Raw genomic sequence first — 27,768 nt, forward strand, 5'->3', positions numbered from 1 at the left:
TTTTGGTATGTATACAATATTCACGCTCTTTCGCATGTGCGTAATGTATTTTATCAATAGCTTTCTCCCATTTTAAACCTTCACATAATATATTATGTATACGGTAAAAATGCATACAAAATGCAAAAAGCGAGCTTAGCAGTGCTCGAAGTCCGTGTATTTTTGTTTGTTTCATCTCATAGACAGTAAAAATTAAAATTCATGCCACTTTACGCGCGTTTGTGTTGTTTTTATTTTGGAACATACAAATTAAATTTCTGAAGAGGCGCGCTCCTATTGTGTGTGACTAAATAAATCAACGTCAAAGTCTATTTTACAAACACTGTGTTCCAGATTTCCTTCATAATGGATTGAACAATACATTGACACATCTTTGCAATGTTATCGCATAATTATTACTTATAACTTAACGCATTTGTAAAATAATTGTTGATTCTATATACGATTATCAATTTCTTTTTATCAATCAGAAAAAGCAGTTTAGAGTCAAAATGAGTGCTTTATCTTGCCATGTTTTATGTTATTGGTCTATCCTGTCAATTTGTGCCATCAAACTAATCTCAGGGTAAGCAAATTGCTAAACACTGAGCATTTTTTTATAATGATATGAAAATTATAGTAAAATTTTGAGAGAATTTTTTTTCTAATTCTCCATTGAATTTTCTGAAGGATAAGAATGTGATGGCAAACACTTTTGCTCTCAATTTTGGTCCATCGATAACCTTTGCAGGGAGAAAGAGAGAGAGAAAGAGAGAGAGAGAGAGAGAGAGAGAGAGAGAGAGACAGAGAGAGGGAGAGAGAGAGAGCGAGAGAGAGAGAGAAGAGAGAGAGAGAGAGAGAGAGAGAGAGAGAGAGAGAGAGATCTAGAGTTGATAAAATTGAAAAATGAGCGTTTTTGCAAGCTTAGGTCGCATTGTAATAAGTCGCATCTGAACTGAACAACCAACTCCCGACCAATTTTTACGGCAAATAACAGAATGTTATATTGAATTAGCCAATGAGAGTTGAGCTTGAAAGCAATGAACTTGCAAGAAACTTACAAGTTAGCCGTTTGACTTGCAAGTACTCAGAAGTTCTCCATCTTTTTGCAGGAAACTTGCAATTTTTTACAGGTTAACCAAATTTTGCAAGAAAGTTTTTGCATGTCAACCATTCGGTCTTGACCTGGAATGACTCTGACGCGCAGGAAAAAAAATATAAACTAATTGTTGTTTTTAGGAAATTTTGAATTCCATTTCCTCAAGCAATAATCGCCTGTTAACAAAGTTTGCGCCAACTTTTGCTTCAAGCTTTGACTAAAAAATATAATATGAAATACTGGAAAAAATTACTAAATTAAATCAAAGGTTCGGGAGTTCATCTCACCTAAGAGGCTCAAAGACCAATGAAAAAACACATGTTTAATGAAAGTTTCATATTTGTAAGAGATCTTTAAAACAATATGCAGTTATCATCTACTGCTCACCATTTTTTTCTGTTCGTTTAGTTTCTGGAATAATTTTCCAAAAGTCCTTTCACTAAGCTGTGCTAATGAATCCTATGAAATCTTATATTTGCATCTGCTGCACATAGTGACAACTTTGGCAACTATGTTTTGAAAATATGGAAGTTCATTTAATTTTTCTTGTAAATTTTCAAACAGAGATATATCTGTTCAGTTGTGATAATTTATTGCGTATTTTTTTATTATAAGGAGCGTGAACTTCTCTATCTGTACTTAGCTAGTGAAAGCAACTTTGAAGAGAAAAATAAACACAACATCGCTTGCTGATGGTTAATTTTTAAATTTTGGATTAATATTAAAAACATTATCAACTGCATCTTGCAAGAAGACTTCTGTCTGCAAGTTTTTCCAGACGACTGATTTGCATGATGCTGCAAAAAATCACTATATTGCAAATGTCCTACAAGTTTACTCATTTTGATTTCTGCTCGCACAGTTTCATATCATTGCTCATTTGCTAAAAATATACTTGTGAGTTTTAATTTTACCTTTTTGAGTTGAATTGTAGAAAAATTCATGGATATTTATCCAATTTTACTCTAAATTAACATATGCTCTACTAGTTAAACATATATTACATACTAACGCTTCAAGTTGACAATTAGGGGTGGACCATTAGGTACATTTCAGCTAACTTTTTTCTGAAAATTCATCCTAAACTTGTAAAATTGGCCTAATAAATGAAATATAGTCAAGAAAGAGTTTTTTGGAAAATGCTCCAATGTTTTGTCATCAAAGTCTAGAAAACTACCATTTGGCCAGTTCGCTGAAATTGACGGCAGCTTTTGTACTCAACCGCCATAATATAAAACTACGATAGTCCAGAGTTTGCGTTACTCAATTTTCACAAGCTAAGTCTCTTAGAATCCACAAATGAGCAATTCCTTTGCATTCGTTTAAGTAGCTACTAATTTGACTTCAAAATCACCTAAAAGACAAATAGTAAACCAACAGTGCAAGATTTTTCAAACTTTATAGTGCATTGGTATGCAAAGTGCTTTATGAAAGCAATCTTTTTGCATTACACATTTGATTATAACAAATATTTTTTGTTTTTGAAACCAACCTCAGCAAACAATTTGAACAGAAAATTTTTAAATTATAAGTTTTATTTTTGATTTTCAAAAAGAATTGCAAAAAGTTCATTTGTGTTGTTTAGCTAAAATTGCTATGACAAATTGAGTTTGTTTGTAGTTAGTTATTTGATAGTAATTTGTTATTAATATTATATTTCCACAATCTAGCTAATGAAACCATATAAGATCAATTGATGATTAGCAAGCAGGCATTAAACCTACACCGTACTTTCTACAGAACTTACGTTCTATCGAAATTCCGGTTTTCAAATTTGATATTCGTTCCGATCCACTTTAGTGGGGAAGGAACTCTTTACCCAAATTGGTTTCGTTGTTGAGTCAATTTTGGCCGATCGGCATTTTCATTGGAACAGGTTGCGAGTGATCTCATTAGTAATTTCGTCCAGTGCAGAATATGTGGATAAAAACTTTTTTTGCGTTTCGTTGGTGAATTTACGGGAGTAAAATATTTTGTGAACGTTTTAATTATTTCCGTTATATTTGTACCCATTTTCCGTTTTTAGGCAAATTTGTGTCAATGTTATTTTTAAAAAATGCTAAGGATCTTAACAATGGTTTTGTTGGTTTTACCGCAGAAGATAGAATTTTGTTGCTGAATTGTTTGATCCAAATTTTTGACTGAAAAGTTCTGGTAAATTTATCAAAATTCAGCCTTTTTCTCCATCAAAAAAGCATGAAACAAATGTATTTAGTCTACTCTGTTCGAATCTGTTGGATTAACCCACCTAGAACTGTTGACACAATTGCCATTATCTTTAAAGATGGCAAAATTTAATTGCGCTTTCTTTCAGAGTGCTCCTGAATTAAACTTGGGCCAGGTTTCTGCCAATTTGAATTGATACTTATCCAAATGCAGCGTTTTTTTCTGATATAATTACTTTTTGCTAAATTATTCATATTCAATGGTTTTCGAAATAATTAATTGTTCCTAATGGATGAAAAAGAAAAGCAAGGCTAGTTTCGGTCTGATCGTTGTTTCTTACAGTCCATAACATTTAGTTTTGTAATCAGTCGCTGCCTAATTTAAAAAGCTTTTCCAATGATTGAACAAAGGAACCTATTTGCTGATTTTATTCATTGTTAAAATTCTTCATGACAAAAGTTAAACGTTGTAAGAAAGATCATAGACGTACTCTTCTTTAATTTTGAATTTCGTTGTTCTTTTTTGTCAATTTACTGCTTAGTCTCGTTCATTGCAGGTTGCATGTCACATTTTTGGTGTCAACAAAAGACACAATTGAGCACATCTAATGTTTTTAACGTATTGTCTATTGTTTCCACTCCTTCGAACAAATTTTTTTGACAAAAATTACATTAATTTTGATATCTGTCGGTATTTGTTTTTCTTTTTTAGACGTTTCACATTTTCTGATTGAAGAAGAATCCCAATGTCTTTTTGTTGGAGAAATAAGTGAATGATTGAATGATCACAGTTAATAGCTAACCTTTTCATGACTTGGAAATTAATTGTTTTCGTGAAGTACAAATGTAACTAACTCTGCATTCTTGCTTTCTTTTTACTAATCGTGACCTAGTCTCAATATTCTAGGTCACATATCTCTTTATTGATGTTCGAAGAAGGCGAAATTGTTTTTATCTTATTTTACGCAGTTGATTACCATTTTAGCGACTTCCATACAGATTTCAGGGAAATTTTAATTGAGTCATTGTATTTCGTCTCTTGTTTGTTTTTGTAGACTTACCACATATTCTGGACGATGACAGGTCTCAATGTTTTTATATGGAGGTTCAAATGAAAATAACTTAAATAACTTTTTAAGGCATTCAATTGATTTGTAATGGTTTTTTTATTTGAACTTTTTATTTGTTTTTTTTTTAAATTTATAAACGTATTCTGTAACTGTGCTATTTTGCTTTATTTCGCATTTTGTTCCTAGTCTCATTAAAGACTCGTCCTTTTTTCTGATGAAGTACAATTTCATTGGATTAGCTTAGGTTTTAATTGCCATTCGTGGTTTTGTCTCGTGGTCTCGTGGTCTTAATCATGACAGGCCTTATTGGCCTTTTAAACTGGTGTTATTTACTTTTAAAGTGGTGTTATTTTTTATCGAAATTTGAATAATTGTAAGTGTTCAATGTCTTCTTCATTTGTTAGGCTACTAAACCCAAAAATGTGGATGAGAGGGCTCTGATCATTATGTGCAAACTCACATTGTCGAGTCTCCTTGTCTGATTACACATAAAAAGTTTGATTTTCTAATTATCAAATTTAATTTCCTGATCAGAATTAATTTTTTTGAATTTATTTTGATTATTTTAACGTACAGCCACCCCCCCCCCCATGAACATATCCCCTCCCATAAACTTACCATAATTGGTTAAGTGGGGTGATAAAACGGGAAGACCCGATTTTTCGGATTAAAATACTGAATTTGAATTCGTTGTTTTAGTGTGACCGTGTACAGCGAAAGGAAAATAGTGGCAACAGAGTTTGAGAAGTTTGACTGGGCAGTGACAGCAGTAACAGTGATGGAAAGAGTCACCTCAATCGCCCTGTTTAAAAAAGATCCAAGCCAACCAGGGGGGCAGATGAAGATAATGAGCTATTCTTTAGAACAACAAACTGAGCGGGAGTACTATAACGGATATTCTGCACGAAATGTTGTCATTCAAGTTAGTTTTCAAACAGGACAAATTGAAAGACAAGTGGAACTCTTCTTTTGTGATGTCTAACCCGCATATGGTTTGCATGTTTTGGGCTATGCAAACCATTGCTAGTTCAAAAATATTCAGAAATTTCAATCTTTTCAATTCCTCAGTCAGACGACTCTTCAAATAGTATCGGAAAGTTCTCATCAGATCAAATCATGAAGAAATCATATCGGTACTTTCTGCACATTTTGAACTCCAAAAACGCAAAATATCAATCAGTGCAACAACACGCACTGAATGAGAAAAATACGCACTCCTTGTCGTAGAAGAAATTTGAGACTAATTAATTATTTCCGTAACACTCAAATAAAATGTTCTCTGGAAAGAAAAATCAAAAGTTTTGGCTGATTTTCTTTGCGTCAAATGATGATGAGGTTGATTGTGCTCGTTGATTTGGTCTGGAACCCGAATTAACCTCAGCCAGACAATACCAGCTAGAGAAGATAGCATAAAATTTTCAGTGGGAATCTTGACGTTAAGGCAATTAAGGGTACTTCAGCGCCCATGTATTAATATATAACGCTGATTGAACTAAAATTGAACAAATTTGCTCCATGTGGACAAACTTTTAGGGTATGTTCTCGCTGGTACTGGAGAACGAAATGAAGACAAGTTCGAAAAATTCTCCTTGAAATAACTAGATTTCATAAGAGAAAAACAAATGGAAAATAAGAGGAGCACGGCCATTGTATGCTATCATGATATAATACGCTTCGCTGTGCGTACTACAGCTACAATGCCACAAATGATTCTCATAGTGATTACGCAACTTAATCACTAATCAATCCTAAGATAGAATGTGCAAACCAGGCTCAGCTCCTTCTAACTTGCTTATGATAGAGCCAGTCAATAATCAATTATGATGAAGAAAGGGTCATTGGATTGGAGTAGGGTCATCGGCCATGAAATACGATTGTATTTTACTAGAAAGTTTGACTTGATCTTCTCTTTTCTTAAATATTATAGAAATGTTACAATATTTTCATGATGATGTTCAAACAAATTGATTCAATAAAAAAGTAGTGTAAAAAACTTTCAGCGAAGCATCGTACTCATCAATGAGAAAAATACAGAAAAAGGTAACATTTTGAAAATTTGGGCCCAAAATCTGGTTGGTTTTGCTTCCTAAATGTGCACAAAACCAAATATGAAACTTTGAAACTTCAATGTTTGTAATGCGTCTATCCAAACGCCAAGATAACAAAGATTTTAGTTGAACTAGTGTCTAGCTGAAAAAATGGCCGGTGATTGGTTTGTTGCTGAAATTCTTAGATCACCTACTTGCTCGCTATGTGTATTCCATGTCAACACCACTTTAGTGAGAATATAATTTGGGATCTTTGCGGGTTACGGCCAAACCATCTCTTAATTGAGTGCAATATGCTCTCCACTGAGCCAACTGGTCCACACTGCGGCAGTGGTACTAAATTCTCTTCTATTGAGCTATCATTTCAAGCTCCATCTGTTGATCACAGCTTACTTACTAGAGTGTATACTCTAACAAAAAAATCTTTTTAAAAACACACTCTCTTTGAGCAAAAACTTTTTGAGTCGACCGCATGGGTGTATGATATTCAAAACTGAAACAAGATCTTACTGAAACAATTTATTTCAAACAAACTGGTGGTATTGATAATCAACCAAGCTTTCGCGCTTTTTTGTTTTTCCCCAGCCTATTATTTACTAGCAAGTTTTTTAAAAGATCTGAACAAACATCAGCAACAATGGGTCTTTTAAAATTATATTTCAATTTGCCAGACATATCATGAGCAAAAAAGTGATTAAAAAATTTGTCATGGGCGATAACTGGAAATTATATCTTTACAAAATTTGATAAAAAAAATATTTTCCTCTGGGATTTTTGCCGTTTTTTTTTGAAAAAAAAGTTATCACTACTTGTGACAAGATACAATCCTCTTTTGGCATAGTGATATTTTTTATCAAAAAATTCAATCGAAAGAGCCAACACCAGAGGTCCAAAAATTCTTATAAAATTATTTCCCAGTGATATAAACCTTGAATGAAAAATGGGATCACGTTTTGATGTAAACTATATACAAAACTAAAACTGGTTCGACGTTGCAATTTTATTTTAAAACATTTCGATTATTTTCTTGACTCTATTTGATACTTGCTGTAGTTAGTCTACAGAAATATAAATAAACTTGTAGTACTGAAAGTTCTCCAATTTTTCCGCTTTTTCCCATGTTGCGTCAAATCGTTCTCAAATAAATTTTCATTTTTAGATATAAAAAAGGTGAAATTATAGCCTGCCAAAGCAATTTTATCACAAAACACTTTTCAGCGATTTTTTCTGCTTTTCCCATTTTTTATATAATGTGTGTTTATTCGGTTGGACTGCAACTATTTTTGCAAATAACTAAAAGAGTGGTCATTATTTTTGTTTGCATATCTATTGAATCTACTCTGAGAACTATTGAAAACTATCATCAACTCTTATGTTGTAAACATGGAGAAAAATAAACCTTTGAAACGTTCGCAAACGATTTTCAAATTTTTGGCTTGTGTTTTCTCAAAGTGAACGATCATTTATTTGTAATTGGATCTCATCGTGGATAACTCTGAAACTGACCGCGCCCACAAGTTTAGAATAATTCAAGGTTTAAGCACACACCTTGTTCTGGATCATTCCTGCTGTTTTTATTGGCTTCAGTTTTAGTCAATTATTATACATTTCTTATTATAATAGGTCAATGATAAACAACTGGAAAAATACAGTGACCCTAACTTGGCGAGGAACGCAATCACAGTCTCCGTCATTTTCCACTTCGTCAATCCGAAATTGTCTGACTCAGGTATTTATTCATGCAAAGTGACGGTGAACAGAATTGACTCCTTACTCGAGACATCAAACCACGCGGATGTCAATGTCACCATAAAACGTTAGTACAACTATTTTGCATAAAGATTGACTTAAAGATAGTTGTGAAATTTTACAACTGTTCCCAGCCTCCCGTGACTTTTTTGATTTTGGATGAGCTGGTGTGAAGAAATGTATACACTTTTATATATTAATAGCGGTCTATATGTAGCGGTGAAGAGGTGGGAGTCGCCATTACCAGGTAGATATAACATTATGAAGTTTTAAAAATTATCACACATAAATGGCCATATTATACTCAGGGGGAAAGCAAACAGTTCGATTTTTTTCAAAATTGTATCCAAACTAAAACAATGTTTTTTTTTCATCATCCTCTAAAATTTGCCCATATTATTGATACTTAGATACTTATATAATGATATATATAAATTGTTACTATGATCATTCCACCTCTTACGCTGTAAAAACCATTTGTACTTCAACAAAACTGGCTATTTTGTCCACAATCACTAATGAAATAGAAAAAGAATTTCCGTGCAAGGGGTAGAAAGGCAGTTCTAGAATATGATTTTTTTTTACCAAAAGAATTCTATTCCTGCAAAATAGAGATTTGTTTCTTTGCTTTCATGGATCGCGTAGATGATAGTTTCATCTTCGATTACTATGAGCAGCTTTTTTGAACAGGTCACCTGGCAGGTAGAGGATATAATGGAAAAAATTCCGCCCTATGATTCACCTTGAATACGTTCAATGAAGAAACGGAATTGTGAATTGATAATCTCGTCTCATGTCTAATAGCGTCTCATCTCCAGTTATATATCTATGTTGAGGCAATATTTGATTGAGGCTCGGCCATTTTTTCATGAGGCAATCGATATATTCAAAACGGCGATACCGAATCTTTCTTATGTTAAATACCGAACAAAAACGATGATGCCGAATAAAGAATCGTAGGAACTTTTATCGGTTTTGCGTCGAAAAAAAAACGATACCAACGATTTCCTATGTTTAAGAACCAATTTTTTTCTTGACTATGGTAGAAATTCAGAAAGTTTGACAGAACGCAAGTTTCACAAGGTCTAGGAGTACGGATGCGGTGCAGTCAAATAAAACAAAAAAGGACAAATTAAAATTCAGACCTGCCTCAAGAGCTGATTTGTTTTGAACAGAGCCACAGAGTTCCAACATGGTGAAGTTAGCATTGCCTGGGCGCATTGGCTTCCCATTGGAGTTACCATGCAGCCTCATGGCGGAACAGGAGAGACAAGACTCGTTCACAGCTGTCTTCTGGAGGAAGGGACCATTCCTATCATCCTCAAAACTCATCACAAGGTATCTTAATCACAGTTCACTTCGAGTCCATAAAGGAAATTGCGAATATTGAATCCAAGTTACATAGCTGTAGAACATGTAAACTTAATTTAGAACCCTTGAGTTTAATTTTACCATATATATTTAACCAGATATTATTTACAGATAATATTTGTTCTGATCCCACTTTAGTGGGAGGGAGGAACTATATACTCAAATGAGTTTTTTGTGCAGTCAATTAAAAAGCCTATCCAGTGTAAAATATATAGTTAAAAAAGTTTTTTAATTTCGTTTTTTTTTTTAGGATTTATCGAGGTTTAAAGTTAAGTGGATAGTAGACCAATTTTCGTTGTTTTTCTTCATATTTTTTGTAATTTTAGCCCAAACCCTCGTTAGTTTTGCTTAAAAAAAATGACAATAACGGTGTTAAAAGTTTTATCGTTACAGATAAATGAGAGGAGAAGTTGCTGCATAATTTAAACAATTTTTTTTTGGAAATTTTAAAAATTTTTTTGAATTTCTGAGTTTCTCATCAAACGTGGTGCCCGAAATGCTTCTTTTAGCCTACTTTGTTTAAATTTGCGATAAGTTGAGACCTGAGAACTGCTAGCATATTTTTTTAAATTTTTGAAAGAAGACTTATTTTGTTTTCGCTCAATATAAGGGTCTTCTTGAATTAAAAAATGCCCCTTTTTGGCTAAATTAAATCGATATTTATTCTGAGTGCATCAATTTGTTTCGACAAATTGAATTAATTCATTTGCCTATTTTCTATTTCGCAAATATGTGGAAGAATTAGGTGATTTACATTTACGTGCAGCTACGTCAGGGCTGGTTTTGTTCTCTTCGAAGACTCTTAAAATAAGAAGTCGTTCGCATTGTATTAGGATGCGCTCTTTTTCTCAAAATTTTTCTGCAATTTTTAAATTTCAATGTTAGTTACTGACGGAATTAACTTCAAATCCTGGTTAATTTAACGCAAATCCCATTTAAATGAAATGATCTCCAATGAACGTAACATAATTTTTTTTGAGTACGTGCCCATGGTTTTTAAGGCTTTTAAGAAGTGTTTTAAAAACTGAAATCTTAAGCCTTACCTGCTTATTAATCCCTTTTGCATTCTCTTTCTCTTGACTTAGTCAAAAAAATCTGAAAATGGTTACGTTGTTGTTTATTCGTAAATGACCTTTTCCGACGATCATTGTTTTGATTGACAAATTAGCACATTAATCACAGCTCCAATTGACGACCAGAACATACGAAATCGAACATATTTAATGTTCTTTGTGAATGTTTTATAGTTTTGGTGGCTGCGACAGAGTTCGTTTGCAATTTTCATTGGAATTTTTTTTACCAGATTCTAAAAGACCTCAGTTGCTTTTAAGATGTATAAACGATGCATCTCATATTTTGCTTATTATATTATTATATTTTATGTTTTTAATGACTTTCATATGAAATACGTTTCAAAGAATAAAATTAGTTTTGAATCTGTCCCTCTTTTTGTTGATGATTTTAAAATCATTTTTTCAGTCATATTATTGATAGATGACATCAAATTTTATTCATCAACCGAACATTAATTATTCTGTTTTTTATATATATTGACTGATCTCTATAGGGCTTTGAATTTTAAAAAGAATTTTTGTGAGTAATTTTTACTTATCAATATCTTACGTCGTTTTGTCTTTTTCAAATTGAACCTTTCCAGAGAAGAGTCACTGATAATCAATTGAGAGTTATAAAAAAAACGTAAAGTACCTTCAACTTACAATGATTTTTGAAACCTCGTACATTAGTGGTTTTAATAGTGTGATAAAAATAACTGCCAAATTGTGAATGCTGTCAGTGCTTATTGTTTTTTGGAACCTTTTGACCTAACATCACTAATAACAAGCTTAATTGGATTCATAGAGAGTTGCAACTTAATTTGTTTTTGTTTTCACCAGAAAAAAATTTTTCCATGACATTTTTGATTGTTGTCCCCTTGCATCCGTTTTTTCTCAATGGGTTGCTCAATATCTGTAAATACAGGTTTTATCTTCATTCTAGCATGCCAAAATACAGTCTTTCTACCTGTTTAGCTTTCAACAAAGGTTTTTTTGCTTTGATACTTCCCATTTTCTTTTTTAAAAATTGCAATTTTGGATATCCATGAGTATTTGAATTTGTTCTCCGTCTTCCTTGCTACAACTTTACACTAACGGGGTAGGTGACGCCAGCGCTAAAGGATTGCGTAATTGTATCAAATCGAGTTTCTCATTGAGTAGAATATTGTTTAAAAGGCTAAGACAGACAATTGTTTTCACGCTCAATTATTTGATTTACTTTTAAAATTTTTACAGTCCTTGTCTTTCTTTTTGTAATAGAATGACGTAATCTGGAAAATAATGGGCTTGAAGTGCTTCTTAAGGGGTAAAAAAAACAACAGGTGTCAATTGCTGCAACAAGAATGCGTCAAGAGATTTAAATGAATCTTTATAATGATTTTAGTTGATACCTAAGTGTTTTAATAACTTAGAAGCTAAATATTTTCAAAAAAGGAGATTTTTTTTTGAACCTTGACCCTTCTATTATCATTTTCTAAATTGTTATGGAGTCTAATTAAGGAAAGATGTTTCGTATCTGTTTTATATAATGTGCTGTTTATTTTGTTTAAGTGTAGGTCTTATTTTATTTCATTTGATTTTGTTTTTGTGTTTTCTTTTAAATAAAGAAATGTAGTTATTGTTTGTTTTATTTCTAATTTTTGTTATTTTTTTCTTGTATTCTCATTAAGGGCAGCTTTCCTTAGGGGTTCTCCACTGCGGCCTTATTTTTGTGGTTTGCTGAAGAATTTGTGAGTTTTGGGTTATTTTCTACCTCTTTCTCATTTGGATGACCTTCAAGTCAAAATGCGGATAAGCGAAGTCTGAACATTATTTGCAAACATAAAATACCAAACTTTCTTGTTAAAATTCAAAATTATAGACTCAGTAATTTCTCAAGTGTAAAAAAACATTTAAATCTCCCAATATCTCTTCTAAGTGGTTTTAATTTAAATTGTTGTAATAGATGCTCTTTCAACGTTTAAATCCGGTTTGAACGTTAACAAAGTGATTTTGTTTTAATAGCAAGGTTTTTTCATTTTTTGTATTTTCTCATTGATGAATTTTTTCTTCCCAGTACAATTAATAATTTGGTTCAACAGTTATTTTGAGATATCAAAAAAAAATCTGTTCACGACAACTTTATCCTCACATGATGTCACCTGAAAAAAACTTGTTTCTAAGCTGTAAGCACTTAGAGGCTTGGCAAGTGGTGTATCTGTTTTTATTGGAACATGTCATTACTTGCCATTTTGTTCGCTTTATTCCTCAGTTCATTTATCACTTGAACCGTAAAATTGCACTCTAACTAAGACTCTGGGAAAAAATGCTCTGAAAGTTACATGAGGTAAACATAGCCACCTAAAAAGCATCAAAATTGCTTTCAAGTGTACCTGATGTTGTAGTAGATAAATTTTTCTCGTTGCTACATCCATTTTAGCAAGAACTTTACTCAGCTGAGCATTGAATTTCAAAATGGAATCAAAGATTATTCCTCAGTATCTGCAAAAGTATTCTTTGTATTTAGTTCCCCGCCGTTGCGTTCATTTGCCAACATCAGTTCCCGATCCTTTTACAAGAAAAGTAGATATTTTTCTACCTTCTTTGTCAATCTTTTGTTGTTTTAAATAAATCACCGTTGTGTATAAGACTCTCATTACTGTTCTTTTTTCAGCTTTAATATGTTTCCATTGGTACAACGAAGACTTGTATCATTTGCAAGCTAAGCCAGAGTTAGATTAACATTGGCTTGTACATTTCCTTTAAAGTTATTACAAGAGTGAAAAATAATTTATTATTGTTCATAATCTTACGGGAGGGAAAGGAGGAGGGGTAGAATTTTCGGTCTGATCGATAGTAAGAAGTTTGCCCGATCGGACGTCAGCTTCTAATTGCTCAAATTAGAATAGAGGCATCTATGTACCAGAAAATTCATTTGAGAACTGCTGATAAGAGCTGGAAAACAAGCATTTCATTAATGGGTTTTTTTATATTCAACTAATCAAGTTTTACTTACCTGTGCGTTTTTTCATTAACAACTGACCGATATTAAATTTTCTGCAGGGGCAAATTTCGTTTGAACCAAGTCTTAATTAAATTTTTTTTGGAAACATTGCATTAAATGGCTGATAAGATGCGTTGATAACAAGTGCATAAGTTGCGCAAGGGCGCTTTTCTGATATTTCTTTTTTTTATAGCAGCAGTTGCAAAACGAATTTCACGAAAAAAAAGTGCTGTAATCCCAAAATAGAGTTTCGCCACTGTTGTAGATTTTTGGTTAATGCTAATTCGGTGCTTATGCTCACAAATTGTTCCATCGTTTAGTAACGCAACTGTAATCCGAACGAGAGTTGATTTAACTCGGTTTCGGATAGGAGTTGGATAGCTTCTCGATGGCGCAAAAACTCTGGAAATATTCATTGTTTACGATATTCTGCAGTGTTATCACTCAAATCTTACGAAATGCCTAGAATTGTAGCAGCAAAAATAATAATTTCAGCTATTAAATTATCAACATCGACCATACTTGTTACAGGTGGGTGAAATACAGAGTATCGGCTGACTTCGGCGAATCCCACAAAGACGAGTCCAGTTTCTTTAGCAGACTCAGTTTCCGATCTGGATCCTCCCAGGCCATCTTCGAGACCACCTACGATGCCACTCTGGCGCTCTCTGCAGTTGTGAAGGAAGACTTTGACAACTGGTGGTGTGAGGTGGAGTTCAATCAAGACGATGCTGTTGTTGTTTACAAAATATCTGTGGTTCCCGACACTGCGCCAACGAAGAACAGTAAATAATAAACTTGCTCTCTGAACCATAAATCTTATCGTTAAAATTTTTAAGCTAGGGAAACAGTCGGGAAACAGCTTTTTTATCATCCTTAACCCAAAAAAATGAGCCCTTTGAACAAATAATCCTAAAATGTTTTTAATCGGGAGACTACCCAGGTTGAGGTGCCATCCTGAAGTGATCTCTGATCAGACAAAGTCCAACGCACACGGTGTGTTCCCAGACCAAAATTACAGGGTCTGGAATTTGGTTCCAGCGCACAATAGTATGATCAGAGGTCACTTCGGTCTGGGGATGGTGTGATCAGAGGTCACTTCGGTCTGGGGATGGTATGATCAGAGGTCACTTTGGTCTGGGGATGGTATGATCAGAAGTCACTTCAGGATGGGAATAATCTGATCAGTGGCGGATTCAAGCGCACATTAGTCTGATCAGAGACCATTTCGAGCGGAATTTTTTTTTGATTTTTTGTTTTTTTTACAGAGAGATGTCGGCTCTGTCAAGAGGCAACAAAAGGCAGCATTCTGCTCACAGACAGATCTAGAGTCTGATGTCTTTGATCAGAACCAAAGGGGTCCAACTGATTGAACATGTCAGTCCCCTGACAAGGAAATTTTGTTTAACTGTAGAATACGATGTTTTTTATGGAAAGCTGTCTAAATTTATCCATTGAGTTGGAAATATGCACTAATATATACTAAATAGTTTTTTACTCAGCAGTTGGGTTATCTTTTGTTGAGCAATAATACTTTTAGAATAGTCTTTTCTTTAGATGAATATAATAATGCATACATAATTTTGATTGAAATGAATATATTATAACAAAATTCGTGCGGTGAGGTGATTTCGAGCGCACAATAGTCTGATCAGGAGTATTTTTGAGCGCACAATAGTCTGATCAGAAGTGATTTTGAGCGCACAATCGTCTGGACAAGGGTCTGGGTTTGGACTGGGACATGGTCGCACAATCGTCTGGACAATGGTCTGCTTATGGTCTGATCAGAGGTCTTTTCCGTCTGGGAAGGTCTGATCAGAGACAGTTTTGAGCGCACGTAGAGTGCACACGGTGTTTCGAGCGCACTTTAGTCTGATCAGAGGATACTTTGGTATGGGAGGGCTTGATCAGAGGTAACTTTCGGCTGGCACGGTCTGATCAGGGGTCACTTCCGGATGGCACCTCAACTGGGGTAAGACAATGGTACGAGTGAAATCTGGAATTTTTCTTTTTCTTCGCCCAAGACACACCAGAACTCACTTCACTAAAACTTTAATGCGGGGCAGATCAAAACAAACGTAAATCAGAGCTTACAGTTATCTAGGAACAAAATAAATGCAGAAAAATAAGAATTTCTTTAGAAACATTAACTTGCCTCCTTTTCAATTCCGTAATTCTAAATTTTCTCGGAATCCGGCCAGATTTTCAGCAAGCCAAACTAGTAAATCACTTCCTTATAAAACAAAACATAAATTTCACAATTTATTAATTGATTTCCAACGTTTTGTCGTCTTCAGTTTTATTTAAAATGAGAGCATCAAAGAGGTTTCAATCAAATCGAAGGTTAAGTTTTTTCAGTTAATTACCAATTTTTCGTTTCGAACTTGTAGATTATGAGTTTAAATTCATAACTCACCAGGAACATTGACAGGAATATTACCTTAACTTGAATTGGGCAAACTCAGCTTAATATAATTTTTTTCTTAACCTCCTGTATCTAGGGTAAAAATTGACTGTATTTCTGTTGAGGTGCAACCATTTGATGTTTGTGCAACGGTTTTATGTCAAATGTCTGGCTCGTTTTTTTTCGTACTACTTTTTGCATACTGAGCTCAGATTACTCAAAACCTACCAAATATGAAAAAAAATGTCTCGAGTCAGTTGATATTTTGACTGGTGAAAAATTTTTGGACAGCTGATCATTCGCTTATCTGCATTTTGTTTTATGGCGAGAACCCATTACGTCGCCAAACGTACATTTTTAGAAAATTTCATCCTAAGCGGACATGTGTGACATTCTTTTGGCACAATTATCTACATTTTGTCTAAAACTTGAATTGTGGATAATTGTGACGGCAAGACGCGGACTTGAGTTACAAAATTCTGAAGTAGTTATCGTAGATAATGTTCATGAACAGTTACCGAGGGACTTCTATCCAAAAAATTATTATTATTATTATCATTATTATTATTATTATTATTATTATTATTATTATTATTATTATTATTATTATTATTATTATCATTATTATTATTTTATCAATTTGTCCCCTACGTGTTCATCAGTAACCTGTAGTACACAAAACAACTAATTAAGCGAATTAAGATAAACAATTTGCAAACGCAGAATTAGGTTCCGTTCGAAAAAACTAACGTATGAATAAAGGTGACAGCAATACGTGTCTTATAGCAACACAAATCCGTCACAATTATCCACGATTGCCAAAATTTAAGCATTGTAGATAATTGTGACGGATATATACACTTTTGAGCGACTTTGATCTAGTTTCTCATACTGTCAGTGTTTTCCACAGACTCTTATAAGTCTATTCTTAAAACATGGGCGCGGATAATGCTTACAAATTTGCATATATTTACTCGACCAAATTGTACGTTTGACGACGTAATGCTCCTAGGAAAGCATTACGTTTTGTTTTGCATCTTGTCAGAGCTCTCCAGCAAATTTACTGTTTTCATTATTTTCAGTGTTCCAATGAGCAATTTCTACATTATCTTGAACGAGTATTGCAATGATATTAATCTGTTTTCCCAACATGACCTGTTGAAATTAAGCCAAAATTGTCTAAACTAGGTGCACGGCTCAACTTCAAATTTTGACGCGTTTTAAGATAACTCATTTCCTGAGCGTTCAGTTAAAGAGTTGTGGATACTGTAACCTGTGGACTATTTTGGAGCCTTGATTTGCAATTTCTATCCCCTTTCAATCGGGTCATATTACTCTAGTGCTTCCCCATCTTATAAATCACTTTATACGTACTTTATAAATCTGTACCCTTTATTCATATGTTGTTTCTAAACCCGATTTTAGATTCCTCGTTCAGTGGAAATAACAATAAAGCCAGTCTTTTCGATGATCTGGGAGTGATTTTTGACCCACCATACCTCTACTACACACTTGGCACTCTAGGTGCTCTAGTATTGGTCATTATCATCACTTGCGCCTTCATCTACTGTGTGTTGGTACCTGTTCATAACAGAAAGCGGAAGGTTAGTCCACCCAATTAGGTTCACCCCCGATTATTTAAAACCGTTTAATTGGCCCTATTGTAATTCATCGTATAATGAGAACAAAATGACAATGAAAATTAGGGATCAATAGAGTTTGGGGCAAAGATTTAGCATGAAAAGTCTGCCTAGTATAACATAGGGTGAGCCACGTATACTGCTTCTGATCATCATCGAATTCTTGATAGATCGGAACGTGCGGCAGATTGAAACCATTGATATCTAGTGTCAATAAGCTGTGGTCCAATCAAAATTAAGAGTACTTGACTTAAGAGAATCATCCACCAATTAGAAATGAAGAGACCCCATCGGTTGATTTTCGGTATTTGGTGTCGGAAGAACAACTATACTTTAGATAGAGCCATCGTCTAAATAACTATCCTTTTGAATTTTTCAAAATATTCTCTTCAAATCTGTAGGCAATTTTGATTGATCTTCCGGATATTTTTATGGCTGCTAACGATCTGTTCGAGGCCAGACAAATTTACAGTTATTGTCAACAACCTCAATTATAATTCTTCAGTGTAATTGCTTTGAATTTGTTTCATCCGTCAAAGAGATCGGGTGCGACCACAAATTAGACAAGGGTCCTATATAAAAACTAGCTGATCAGCCCGTGGAGCTCATCCCGTGGGCTTATGTATTTTTCATAAAATTGGGGCTTCGACCAGCGGTACGCTCTCAATTTTTCTCTAAAATCTCATTTGATCCGAGTCTGACAAACCTTAAAAATTACATGATTCAGTGTGTTATTCAGCTAATTGGGAAAGACTGTATTTCTACTTTTCCAGTACTGATTTATACGTGGAGTTCTGAACTGGTTTGTTCGATGTTGTCGTTTCAGAGGCGGAGGAGAGGATCATCCAAAAGAGACACTCAAATGTATCCTGTAGCTCACAGAATGTCACACATATCAATTGTGGTAAGGGAGTAAACCTTATTCAAGGAGATCAGGGGAAAATGAATAATGAGCTTGTTTCTGGCAGATTAGAGGAGCGGGTGTTAGAATGGCTGCAGCTGCAGCTCAAATTATAGTTATTTGATTTTGTCAATAATGGTGCCGAAGTTTTCATGATATCAATTACTGTCTGAAGTCGACATTTTATGCAAGATTATGCATTCCCGTACCGTCTATTGCTAGATAACACTCTCTTGAGATCAATTATTTTTTAAGAAAACATTTCTTTGAATTTTTTTAATAAAATTTATCAGAACAAGCTTCTGTTTTTATCCAAAATCAGATATTATCGTACAATTTTTTTTCTCATTGCTTCGCACGCGAAGTTATTTTGCAAACAATTTGTGTTATCTAATAGTTTTCTGCGCTTCAAATTGATACCAGATGTCAGTTAGTAACATTGGAGCAAACCAGGGTTTGAAAAATATTACCTTTCAGGATCATTCAACAATCTTGCGAAGCGATGTTATTTCTTACAAAACTTTTGCAAGAAAGTGGTTGCGTTTTTGTTCGAAGGAGTTCATCAAATACTGTTTCCAAATTCTTTAAGAGATGAATGATTGATCAATTCTGACGGCTTTACGTCTGAGAAAAAGTCATCTTGAATTTTTTTTTCATTCCCATTAAAAATTTGGTGTGACTCGAATAGCAGCGAATATTTGAGCATATTGATTTTAAAAAGTACACCAATACAACTCCAATTAATTCAAATTTAGTATTTTGCGCTCTAAAATAACAAGCATGTTTGTTTTCGGTGCTTGGCTTTCAACCCCTTTGTTAACTTCGTCAGACACTATTTTGTTTTCTTGCGACAACTCTTATCTCTAAACCAGACTTTGCTTCCTCTTCCCATTCCATTTTTTCTGTTTCCACATGCCTATAGAGAAACGTCTACAAGAGTCACTGAAAAAAAACTCGAGGACAAATTTTAAAAATATAGATCATGGTTTGAAAAACATACGCTGATATTTGCAGCTCTAAGTAACTCAAGGACGTTTAAATTTTTATGAAGGAATTGCATATAGCGAGAATTTTAATTGTAAGAAATCATTTATTTACCTGATTGGCAAAAAAAGAAGGCACTAAATTTGCTTATTCCAATGGCATTCCTCAATATGGTTGCCAAAAGATAATTTTTGAAACTGTGACACACGCTGGCTATCCTAGAAATAAGTACAGTTTTTACACCTTTTAGGAAGCTTGTCATCCAAGAAGTTGCATTTTTTCCTGCTTTCTCGATTTATATACTGTTTTCATTGAAGTCAGAAAAATTAGCGGTGACAAAAACGCAAATGTGCAGTTGCTAGCTTCAACTATATAATATTAACCCAACTCCATACCGAAAAAAAAAATAAAATTCTGGCCAATTCGTCTGCTTCTGGTACACTGGTCTCGTGCAGTGTTTAATTGCTCTCAAACGAGGTTTGTAGCAAATAAATTACTCCTGCTCGTCTTTTCTATGCCGTCTGTCAAACTACCAAATTTTCGTTTGATCGTTTTCTCATCTGACCATTTCATTTTTGTCTTCAAAAACTGGCTAAACAGGTAGCATCCGGTGATAATTATACTTTCACCCGTAACCCATTACGCCAGGCCCAACACGCGCTCATCATCCGCTCCCTATTTCCCGCATGTTCACCTCAAACCTCACGCAATTAAGCATAAGCTAAATTCCGTCAGCCGCACGTAGATACTGACGAAGCGAACCAATCGCCAGCAGTCTGAGATGATCTCGCAAGGCGTTAGGCGGTTATGAATTGTGTTGTTCTAAAGTTTGAACTCTGACGAAAACACATGTTTGCATAGTTTTAAAAATATGTTTATATTCTCTTTTGCTTGGTAGTTTCTTTTTTAAACCTTTCCCTTTAGTGCAATTTCAAAAAAATGAAATAACTTGATGTTTTCGAATGCAAAAATTGAAATTTTTGATATTTTTCTCCGTTTTCAACGAGTTCAATTCTGCCCTCTTTGATTAAGTTGACGCTATCCAGATAGTTAACATGGATTGATATTATGCTAACTTCCGAAGTGTTTAGTTTGGGGTTTTAGAATCTGGCAATCTATTCTTTTTGTTCGAAAGGAAATTTTATTTGTCGATGTTGGGAACAAAACTTTTGGTGGTCTAAAAGTTGTTGGAAATTTGAACCTCATTTTTCGATTAAAAAACAATAATCCCCGGTCGAGAAATTTTCCGAAACTTATGTAAGAAATGCGCTGAAATGTGCTTATTTTTCAAAATTTTCAGTGCAAAAATTTTACATAATAATGGGCTGAAATGAGCTAAAATGCGCTGAAATTTTGTCAGAATTGCGATGAAAATTCAACGCAATTCTTACAAAGTTTCAGCGCAATTCAGCTCATTTCAACGCATTATTAAGTAAAGTTTTTGCGCTGATTTTTTTGAAAAACAAGCGCATTTCAGCGCATTTCTTACAAAGCTCCAGCGCATTTCAGCAAATTTCAGCGCATTACTGTGTAAGATTTTTGCGCTGAAATATCAGCGCATTTTTTAAGAATTTCAAGCACAATTCACCAAATTTTAGCGAATTAATCTGCAAGTCATTTGCATAATAATCGCTCAAATTTTTGAAACTCAGCGCATTTCTTACAAAGTTCCAGCGCATTTCAGCATATTTCAGCACAGACTTATTCAAGGTTTTTGCACTGATGTTTTTGAAAATTTTGCAAGCTTTTCGATTGAAATGCTGGGGAAAGGGGGCCAACGCTACCAACGGAGAAAGGGTGCAGATTTTTGAAGCAGTAAACTTGTCTTAGCTTTTGCCTGAGTCTTCTTAGCTTCTTTGCAGACTAGAGCCGGTGCATTACTGTGCTCCATAAAGAGCGCACGTGACCTAGCCACCCACGAAAACAGCAAAGACTCTAAATAGCTAAGACTAATACGCGAAGGGGTCATGAACAAGAGCGGGGGTTATCGCTCTGCGCAAAGGGGTCACAAACAAGGGCGGGGGGTTATCGCGCTGAAGAAAGAAACAGACAAATATATAAAAGAATGTCTAAATGCACAAGAAAACGGGGAGAGAGAGGAGTTGGGGTTAGAGCACTGAAGACAGAATTAAAGCTTTTGCATGAGCCTTTTTGACCTCTTTAACGACTACAGACGATGTATTACTGTGCTCCAGAAGAGGAGCACCCTGACATAGCCGCCTAAGAAGACAAGGACCCTAGGATTATAGCGCGAAGGGGTCACAAACAATGGCGGGGGGTTATCGCGCTGTAGAAAGAAACAGACAAACATATACATAAACATCTAATGCACAAAAAGGGGGCATTGAGAGGGGTGGGTGTTCAAGCGAAACAAAGCGAGCGAGCGCAAAGCGACCAAAACAGAAAGGACCGACCGTGAAAGCGATCGATCGAAAAACGAACGAGCGCAAAGCGAGCGAAACAGAAAGGAACGAGCGTGAAAGCGAGCTATCGAAAAACCAAGGAGCTCAAAACGACCCAGCCAAAAACGAGTAACCGCGAAAGCGACCGAACAAAAAACGAACAAACGCAAAGCGAGCGAAAGAAAGGAACGAGCGTGAAAGCGAGCGAAGGCAAAACAAGCGAGCGAAACAGAAACGAACGAGGGTGAAAGCGCGCGAGCGAAAGACGACTTTGCCCAGAGGGCAATCCTAGAAAGAAAATGCCTTGCCATAAAGCAAGAGAAAAAATAAAGGAGCAAATGCCCAGAACGCTACAAAAGAAAAAGAACGGGACAAAAAATCAACCCAACAATTGAGTGGAAGCCAGGCAAAGCAAACAAAAAAAAGCAGACGAAGCAAACGAAAAAAATACGTTTGTACAACCTAGAGGCAAACCTAGAGATCGAGCGACTTTGAGGCAACCCTGGAAACCAAATCAAAATTTTCAAAAAAAGAAAGAAAAACTTCGAGAGCAGAAAGAGAAGAACGAAATTTAGAAAACCATTTTTTGTTCAAGCGCTATGTAGAGAATTTTCGCGCTCTAAATTTGACAACGTATTAAGTACTTTTTCGTACACCAGCTAGGTCAGAAATTCTTTCCCGTTCAAACTCTAATTGGACGGTGACACTTCTCCCTTGGGCCTCATTTTATTTGAATAAGTCCCTGACTAGGTTGAAAAGCTATTTATGTTGAAACAGTATGTAGAGACTTTTCGAGCTCGAAATTTGACAACGTATTAAATTCTTTTTTCGCAAAACAGCTAGTTCAACAATTCTTTCCCCTTTAGACTGTATTCGGCTGGTAATCACTCCGTAGTTGTTGAACATCCAAAACTTCTATTGCGAAGGGTTTAAAAATCCCACTTCGCCCTAAAGGCCAGGGTGTTTTGTGTGTTTCGATAAAAAAAGAACTCAAACAACAATTTCATGATTTCGCAAAAAAAATTGTTGAATTCTCAAAAACAAAGTATTACATCAGCTTCATGGACCCAAAAAAAGCCTAAATAACACAATTTGCAAGTAATAATACCCCAAATTAGAAGAATAACAACACCAAAACTATAAAACATTTTGAAAATTTTAAATTTTTTTGATTTTTCTTAAACTTACCGACCGAAAGCCTTCTGAGAAAGCCGACTTCAGTAAATAATTCAACACAGGAAACAAAAAAACTCTTATTCAATAAAATGCAACTATGCTCGTCTAAATTGGCGCAGTAGTTTGGGAGAAATCATTATAAACGTGAGGTGTGCCTCGCCTTTTCTGCTAATAAGATATAAGTTTCAAACAAACTTCAACTATGCGACACAAACCTTCCCCTTGGACATGCTTTAAGACGTTTAATGAGTGCATTTGTTATTTTTTCGACGCTAAAGACCTCTTCCACGAAGTAGAAACAATTTCCCACTTTGCCGCACAGGACAGGTTGTTTTGTGTTTTTTGACCAAAAAAGAACTCAAACAAAAATTTCATGATTTCACAAAAATAGAAAAAACTATGAATTGGAAAAATTAGGGATTCCAAAAAGCTCATGGACACATACAAATCCCAGGTAACACAATTTGCAAGTGAAAATACCACAAAAAACTGCATCAATACTAATAAAACATTTTGAAACATTTTTAAAATTTTGTTTTTAACTTTAAGCCTAATAACCTTCTGAGAAACTTGATATCAGTAACAAAGTAAAAACTGTAGACAATAAAAACTCCTGTTCAACAAAAGTTGACTCTGTACGTCTGAATTGAAACACTGGGTCAGGAGAAATCATTATAAACCTGAGATGTGCCCCGATTCTTCTGCTAATAAGATATTATTTTCACACAAATTTCAACAATGCGACATAAACCTGCCCCTCGGACACAATTCAGGACGCAAAATCAGCGAATTTTTCACTTTTTGGACGCTGAAGACCTCTTCTGCGTAGTAGGAATAATTTCCCTATTCGCTGCAAAGGCGAGATTGTTTTGTTTGTTTTGACAAAAAAAAGAAACTCAAAAAAGAATTTCAAGATTTCACAAAAAATGAAAAAACAATGGATTCAAAAAATTAAGGATTCCAAACTTTTCACGCACCCAAACTAAGCCCAAAAAACCCAACTTAATAGCAACTATATCACAAATTAAAGGAAACCTGCATCAATACTAAAAAAACATATTTTGAAAGATTTTCCTAAAAATTATTTTAAACTCACCGCTTAATAGCACTGCGAGTAGTGGTGTTTCTATCCTCAAAAAGCGAAATGGGACAAATTTATTGGCCAATTTCTCCAAAGCGATTGAACCAAATTTAACTCCCTAACAAAATTTTGTAGCACTTCTTGAGATACGCATCATGTTGAAAAAAGAGCCCAATCGGTGCATTCTATAAGGAGTTATAGCAAAAAAAGATACCGTATCAAATGACCATAGAGGAGAGATAACGGTCATGTTCAGCTCAAATTCAGCATCTGAACTTTATATAGCTGCCTATAAATATATGGGGAGACTCTCCACAACGCAACGAATCTAACGAACCTATATATGTACAGTTGATCTGGTTTTTTGGGGTATCGAATTTTGGGTGACCCCAAAATTTAGTACCCTAAAATTTGATCCCTAAAACATTAAATTGTTACAATTTTGACAAAGAATAAAATTTTTACCATCCCGGTTAAATAGGCCAACTACTAGAAACACCAAAAACAGTTCAGTGGAAACAAAATGCGACTAATCCCGTGCAAATTGGTCCAGTTCTGACCAATACCCACAATTTGATCTGATCAATTGCCAGGCCAATGATCTGGCCGTGGCTCTGATTCGTTGGGTCAATTGTCTGACCAATTGCCTGGCAAATGGTTTGGCTTAGAGTCTGCTCAGTCTGGCCAATGGTCTTGACAGCTGTCTGGTCTAGAGTCTGCTTGATTTTGCCTACGTTCTGAACAAAGTCTGATCAGTCTCACCAATAGTCTATACAACGGTCTACCTGATGGTACGGCCGGCGGCTTGGCTTAGTGTCTGTTTCGTATGGCCAACGTTCTAGACAAATTATGTTTACTATGACCAATGGTGGCAAATGTCTCCTTGGTCTGGCCAAGGGCAGCCAAACTCTGTTCGGTCTGGCCAATAACTAACTGTGGGTATAGTGGAGCCGCCTGTTCCAAACCCAACTCTTTCAAGACAATACTCGCTATGGTTTGCTGATTCCATTCTTTAAACAAATCCTAGAACTTGGTGTAAAATATCAATATCATAGATTTAGTACCAGTTTTTTTTCGATAAAAGCACATTTTTTTAGACTTTTGGCAACAACTGTAGCATAATTGACGGATTTAAAAACTCTCTAACTAATTCTAGGATATGCAACTAATAGAATATTTCAGAACCCAGAAAACACAAGTAATACACAAAAAACACAATACTAAGAAAACACAATAAGTTTTACTGTTAGAGAGTTTTCTCAGGAATTGAACGAGATAACAGCAAGCACGTTTGAAAAACGAGCTGGAGTCTGATCATGGCTGAGTTTTGTCTGACTGGGTCTGATCATGGCTGATTATAGTCAGGATGGGTCTGATCACTAACGCGCTACTCAATCTGAAAACAATGTCTCAAAAGTTCTAAATTTTTATACGGATGCACCGAATTAGCGCCAAAACTTGGTAAAAAATTCGTTAAAATTTTGTTGTTCGTACGTTTTCTCAAAAGTGCTGAACTTTTTCTACGGAGTTGTTGAAATTGCGATGAACATTTTTGAGAAATGCGCTGAAACTTTATTGTTTTTACGTTTTCTCAAAAGTGGTGAACTTTTTCCACGGATGTGCTGAATTTGAGCTGAAACATTGTATGAAATACGCTGAAATTTCATTGTTTTTACGTTTTATCAAAAGTGCTCAAATTTTTCTACGGATGTGCTGAGTTTGTACTGAAAGTTTGTAAGAAATGCGTTGTAAATTTATTGTTTTTACGTTTTCTCAAAAGCGTTGAATTTTTTCTACGGATGTGCTGAATTTGCGCTGAAACTTTGTAAGAAATGCGCTGCAAAAGAGCGCTGAAATTTTTGCTAGAGTGATACTCAAAATGCGCTGAGTTTATGTAAGAAGTGCGCTTAATATGCGCTTCAATTTGGAATTTTCAGCGCCTTTTCAAAGTTTCAGGGCTTTTCAGCGCATTCAGCGCTTTTCTTACATAATTTCAGCGCATACAGCTCTCTTCTTACAGAAAAATGCTCTGAAACAGCGCTGGCACCTCAATTCGGGTTATAAATTTACATGAATAACCGATTAATACAAAAAAGTATGATGCCTTTCCCATGTCGATGTGGCCAGACCGAAATGAGCTCTGATCAGACCATCTTCGAGCGCACACATGTTCTCGGTGCGCTCGAGTTACATGGTCTGGAGAAGGCTTCGAGAGCACTTTTCTCTGGGAGGGGTCTGGAACTTGCCTGATCAGAGGTCACTTTGGTCTGGGGTGGTCTGATCAGAGGTCACTTTTGTCTGGGACGGTCTGATCAGAGGCAGTTTCAAGCGCACACTAGTCTGATCAGAGGCCGATTCGAGCGCACACTAGTCTGACCAGAGGCCAAGTCCAGCAAATCTTTTTCACGTTTTTTTTTTGTTTTTTTACTGACACTTGTTGTCTCTTGTAAGAGTCAACAATATAGCAGCATTCTGAGCAAAACTCCATCTGAAAATCTGTTGGGTTTGATCAGAACCAAGGAGTCCAGCTGATAGCAACTGCCGGTCCCCTCAAAAAAGGTATGGTGGAATCAAATTAGATCAAGACGCTTTTATGCAAAGCTATCTAAGTTCATTTATTCAGTTAAAAAGATAAATTAATGGCACACTCAAAATTTTTTTGGGCACATTTTCTGGTTTTATTTTCATTAGCAATACTTTTAGAATTGGCATTTTATTAGTTGAATATAAGATTGATAACATTGTTTTTTATGAAATGAATATATTATAGTGATGTTGAGAGATTTGTTCATGTCTGAAATCATTCTCTGATCAGACAATTTTGAACGCACTTTAGTCTAAACAGAGGCAACTTCGAGCGCATTTTCGTCTGATCAGAGGTGATTTCGAGCGCGCTTTAGTCTGATCATAGGCAATTTCGAGCGCACATCAGTCTGATCAGAAGCTATTTCGAGCGCACTTCAGTCTGATCAGAGGCGGATTCGAGCGCACACTAGTCTGATCAGGGTACGACTTTCGAACGCACAATAGTCTGATCAGAGGACGTTTTCGAGCGCACTTTGGGCGCACACGGAGCTTCGAGCGCACGATAGTCTAATCAGAGGACACTTCAGTCTGGGTCGGTCTGATCAGAGGTCGCTTTTGGCTGGGACGGTCTGATCAGAAGCCATTTTGGTCTGGACCTCAACCTGGGTTGTGCTGGATCAATAAATTCGGGACGCGTCATAGCCCTCCTTACACGGCTGTTCAAATGAATATCTATAAGTGCGGATAACTGCCAATAACTGTGAATATAGTGAGGATAGTAAAAATAAGGAATCCACTTTTTTCAGCCGTGTGAAATTTGCCAAGAGAACGCTATCGACTGTTTCGCTATGCCTTGTGGCCATACATACTGTGACGAGTGCCTGGACAGACTAATCGGCAGTACGACCATCTGCTTCTTCTGCAAGAGACCAATACACAAGAAACAGAAGCTCTACAATAAGATACAAGAGAATGAATATCTTTGAGTGCACACGGAAGAATGTCTTGCTTGGCCGAAAAATAATCATACTCTGTGATGGAACAATTATCTCGTTATATAATCAAAGTTACAAGATTACCAGATCTTTTAAAAACAACCCCCCAAACGGCCCCAACAACCCCCCCCCCTCCCTTA

General features: G+C 35.4%; 1 protein-coding gene across 1 annotated transcript; it reads left to right on the forward strand.

Annotated features, from left to right (window-relative positions):
• The first annotated feature begins 124 nt into the window (after positions 1-124).
• Positions 125-27,759, forward strand: LOC142340949 (uncharacterized). The gene is made up of 8 exons (XM_075391732.1): positions 125-565; positions 5,013-5,235; positions 7,985-8,177; positions 9,286-9,448; positions 14,051-14,304; positions 17,349-17,527; positions 18,390-18,467; positions 27,440-27,759. The coding sequence occupies exons 1-8, from the start codon at positions 492-494 to the stop codon at positions 27,617-27,619; spliced, it is 1,344 nt and encodes a 447-aa protein (XP_075247847.1). The 5' UTR covers positions 125-491; the 3' UTR covers positions 27,620-27,759.
• The last annotated feature ends 9 nt before the right edge of the window (positions 27,760-27,768 follow it).

This window comes from Convolutriloba macropyga, chromosome 6, assembly GCF_964194025.1.
Source record: "Convolutriloba macropyga chromosome 6, txConMacr16.3, whole genome shotgun sequence".
NCBI lineage: Eukaryota > Metazoa > Xenacoelomorpha > Acoela > Convolutidae > Convolutriloba > Convolutriloba macropyga.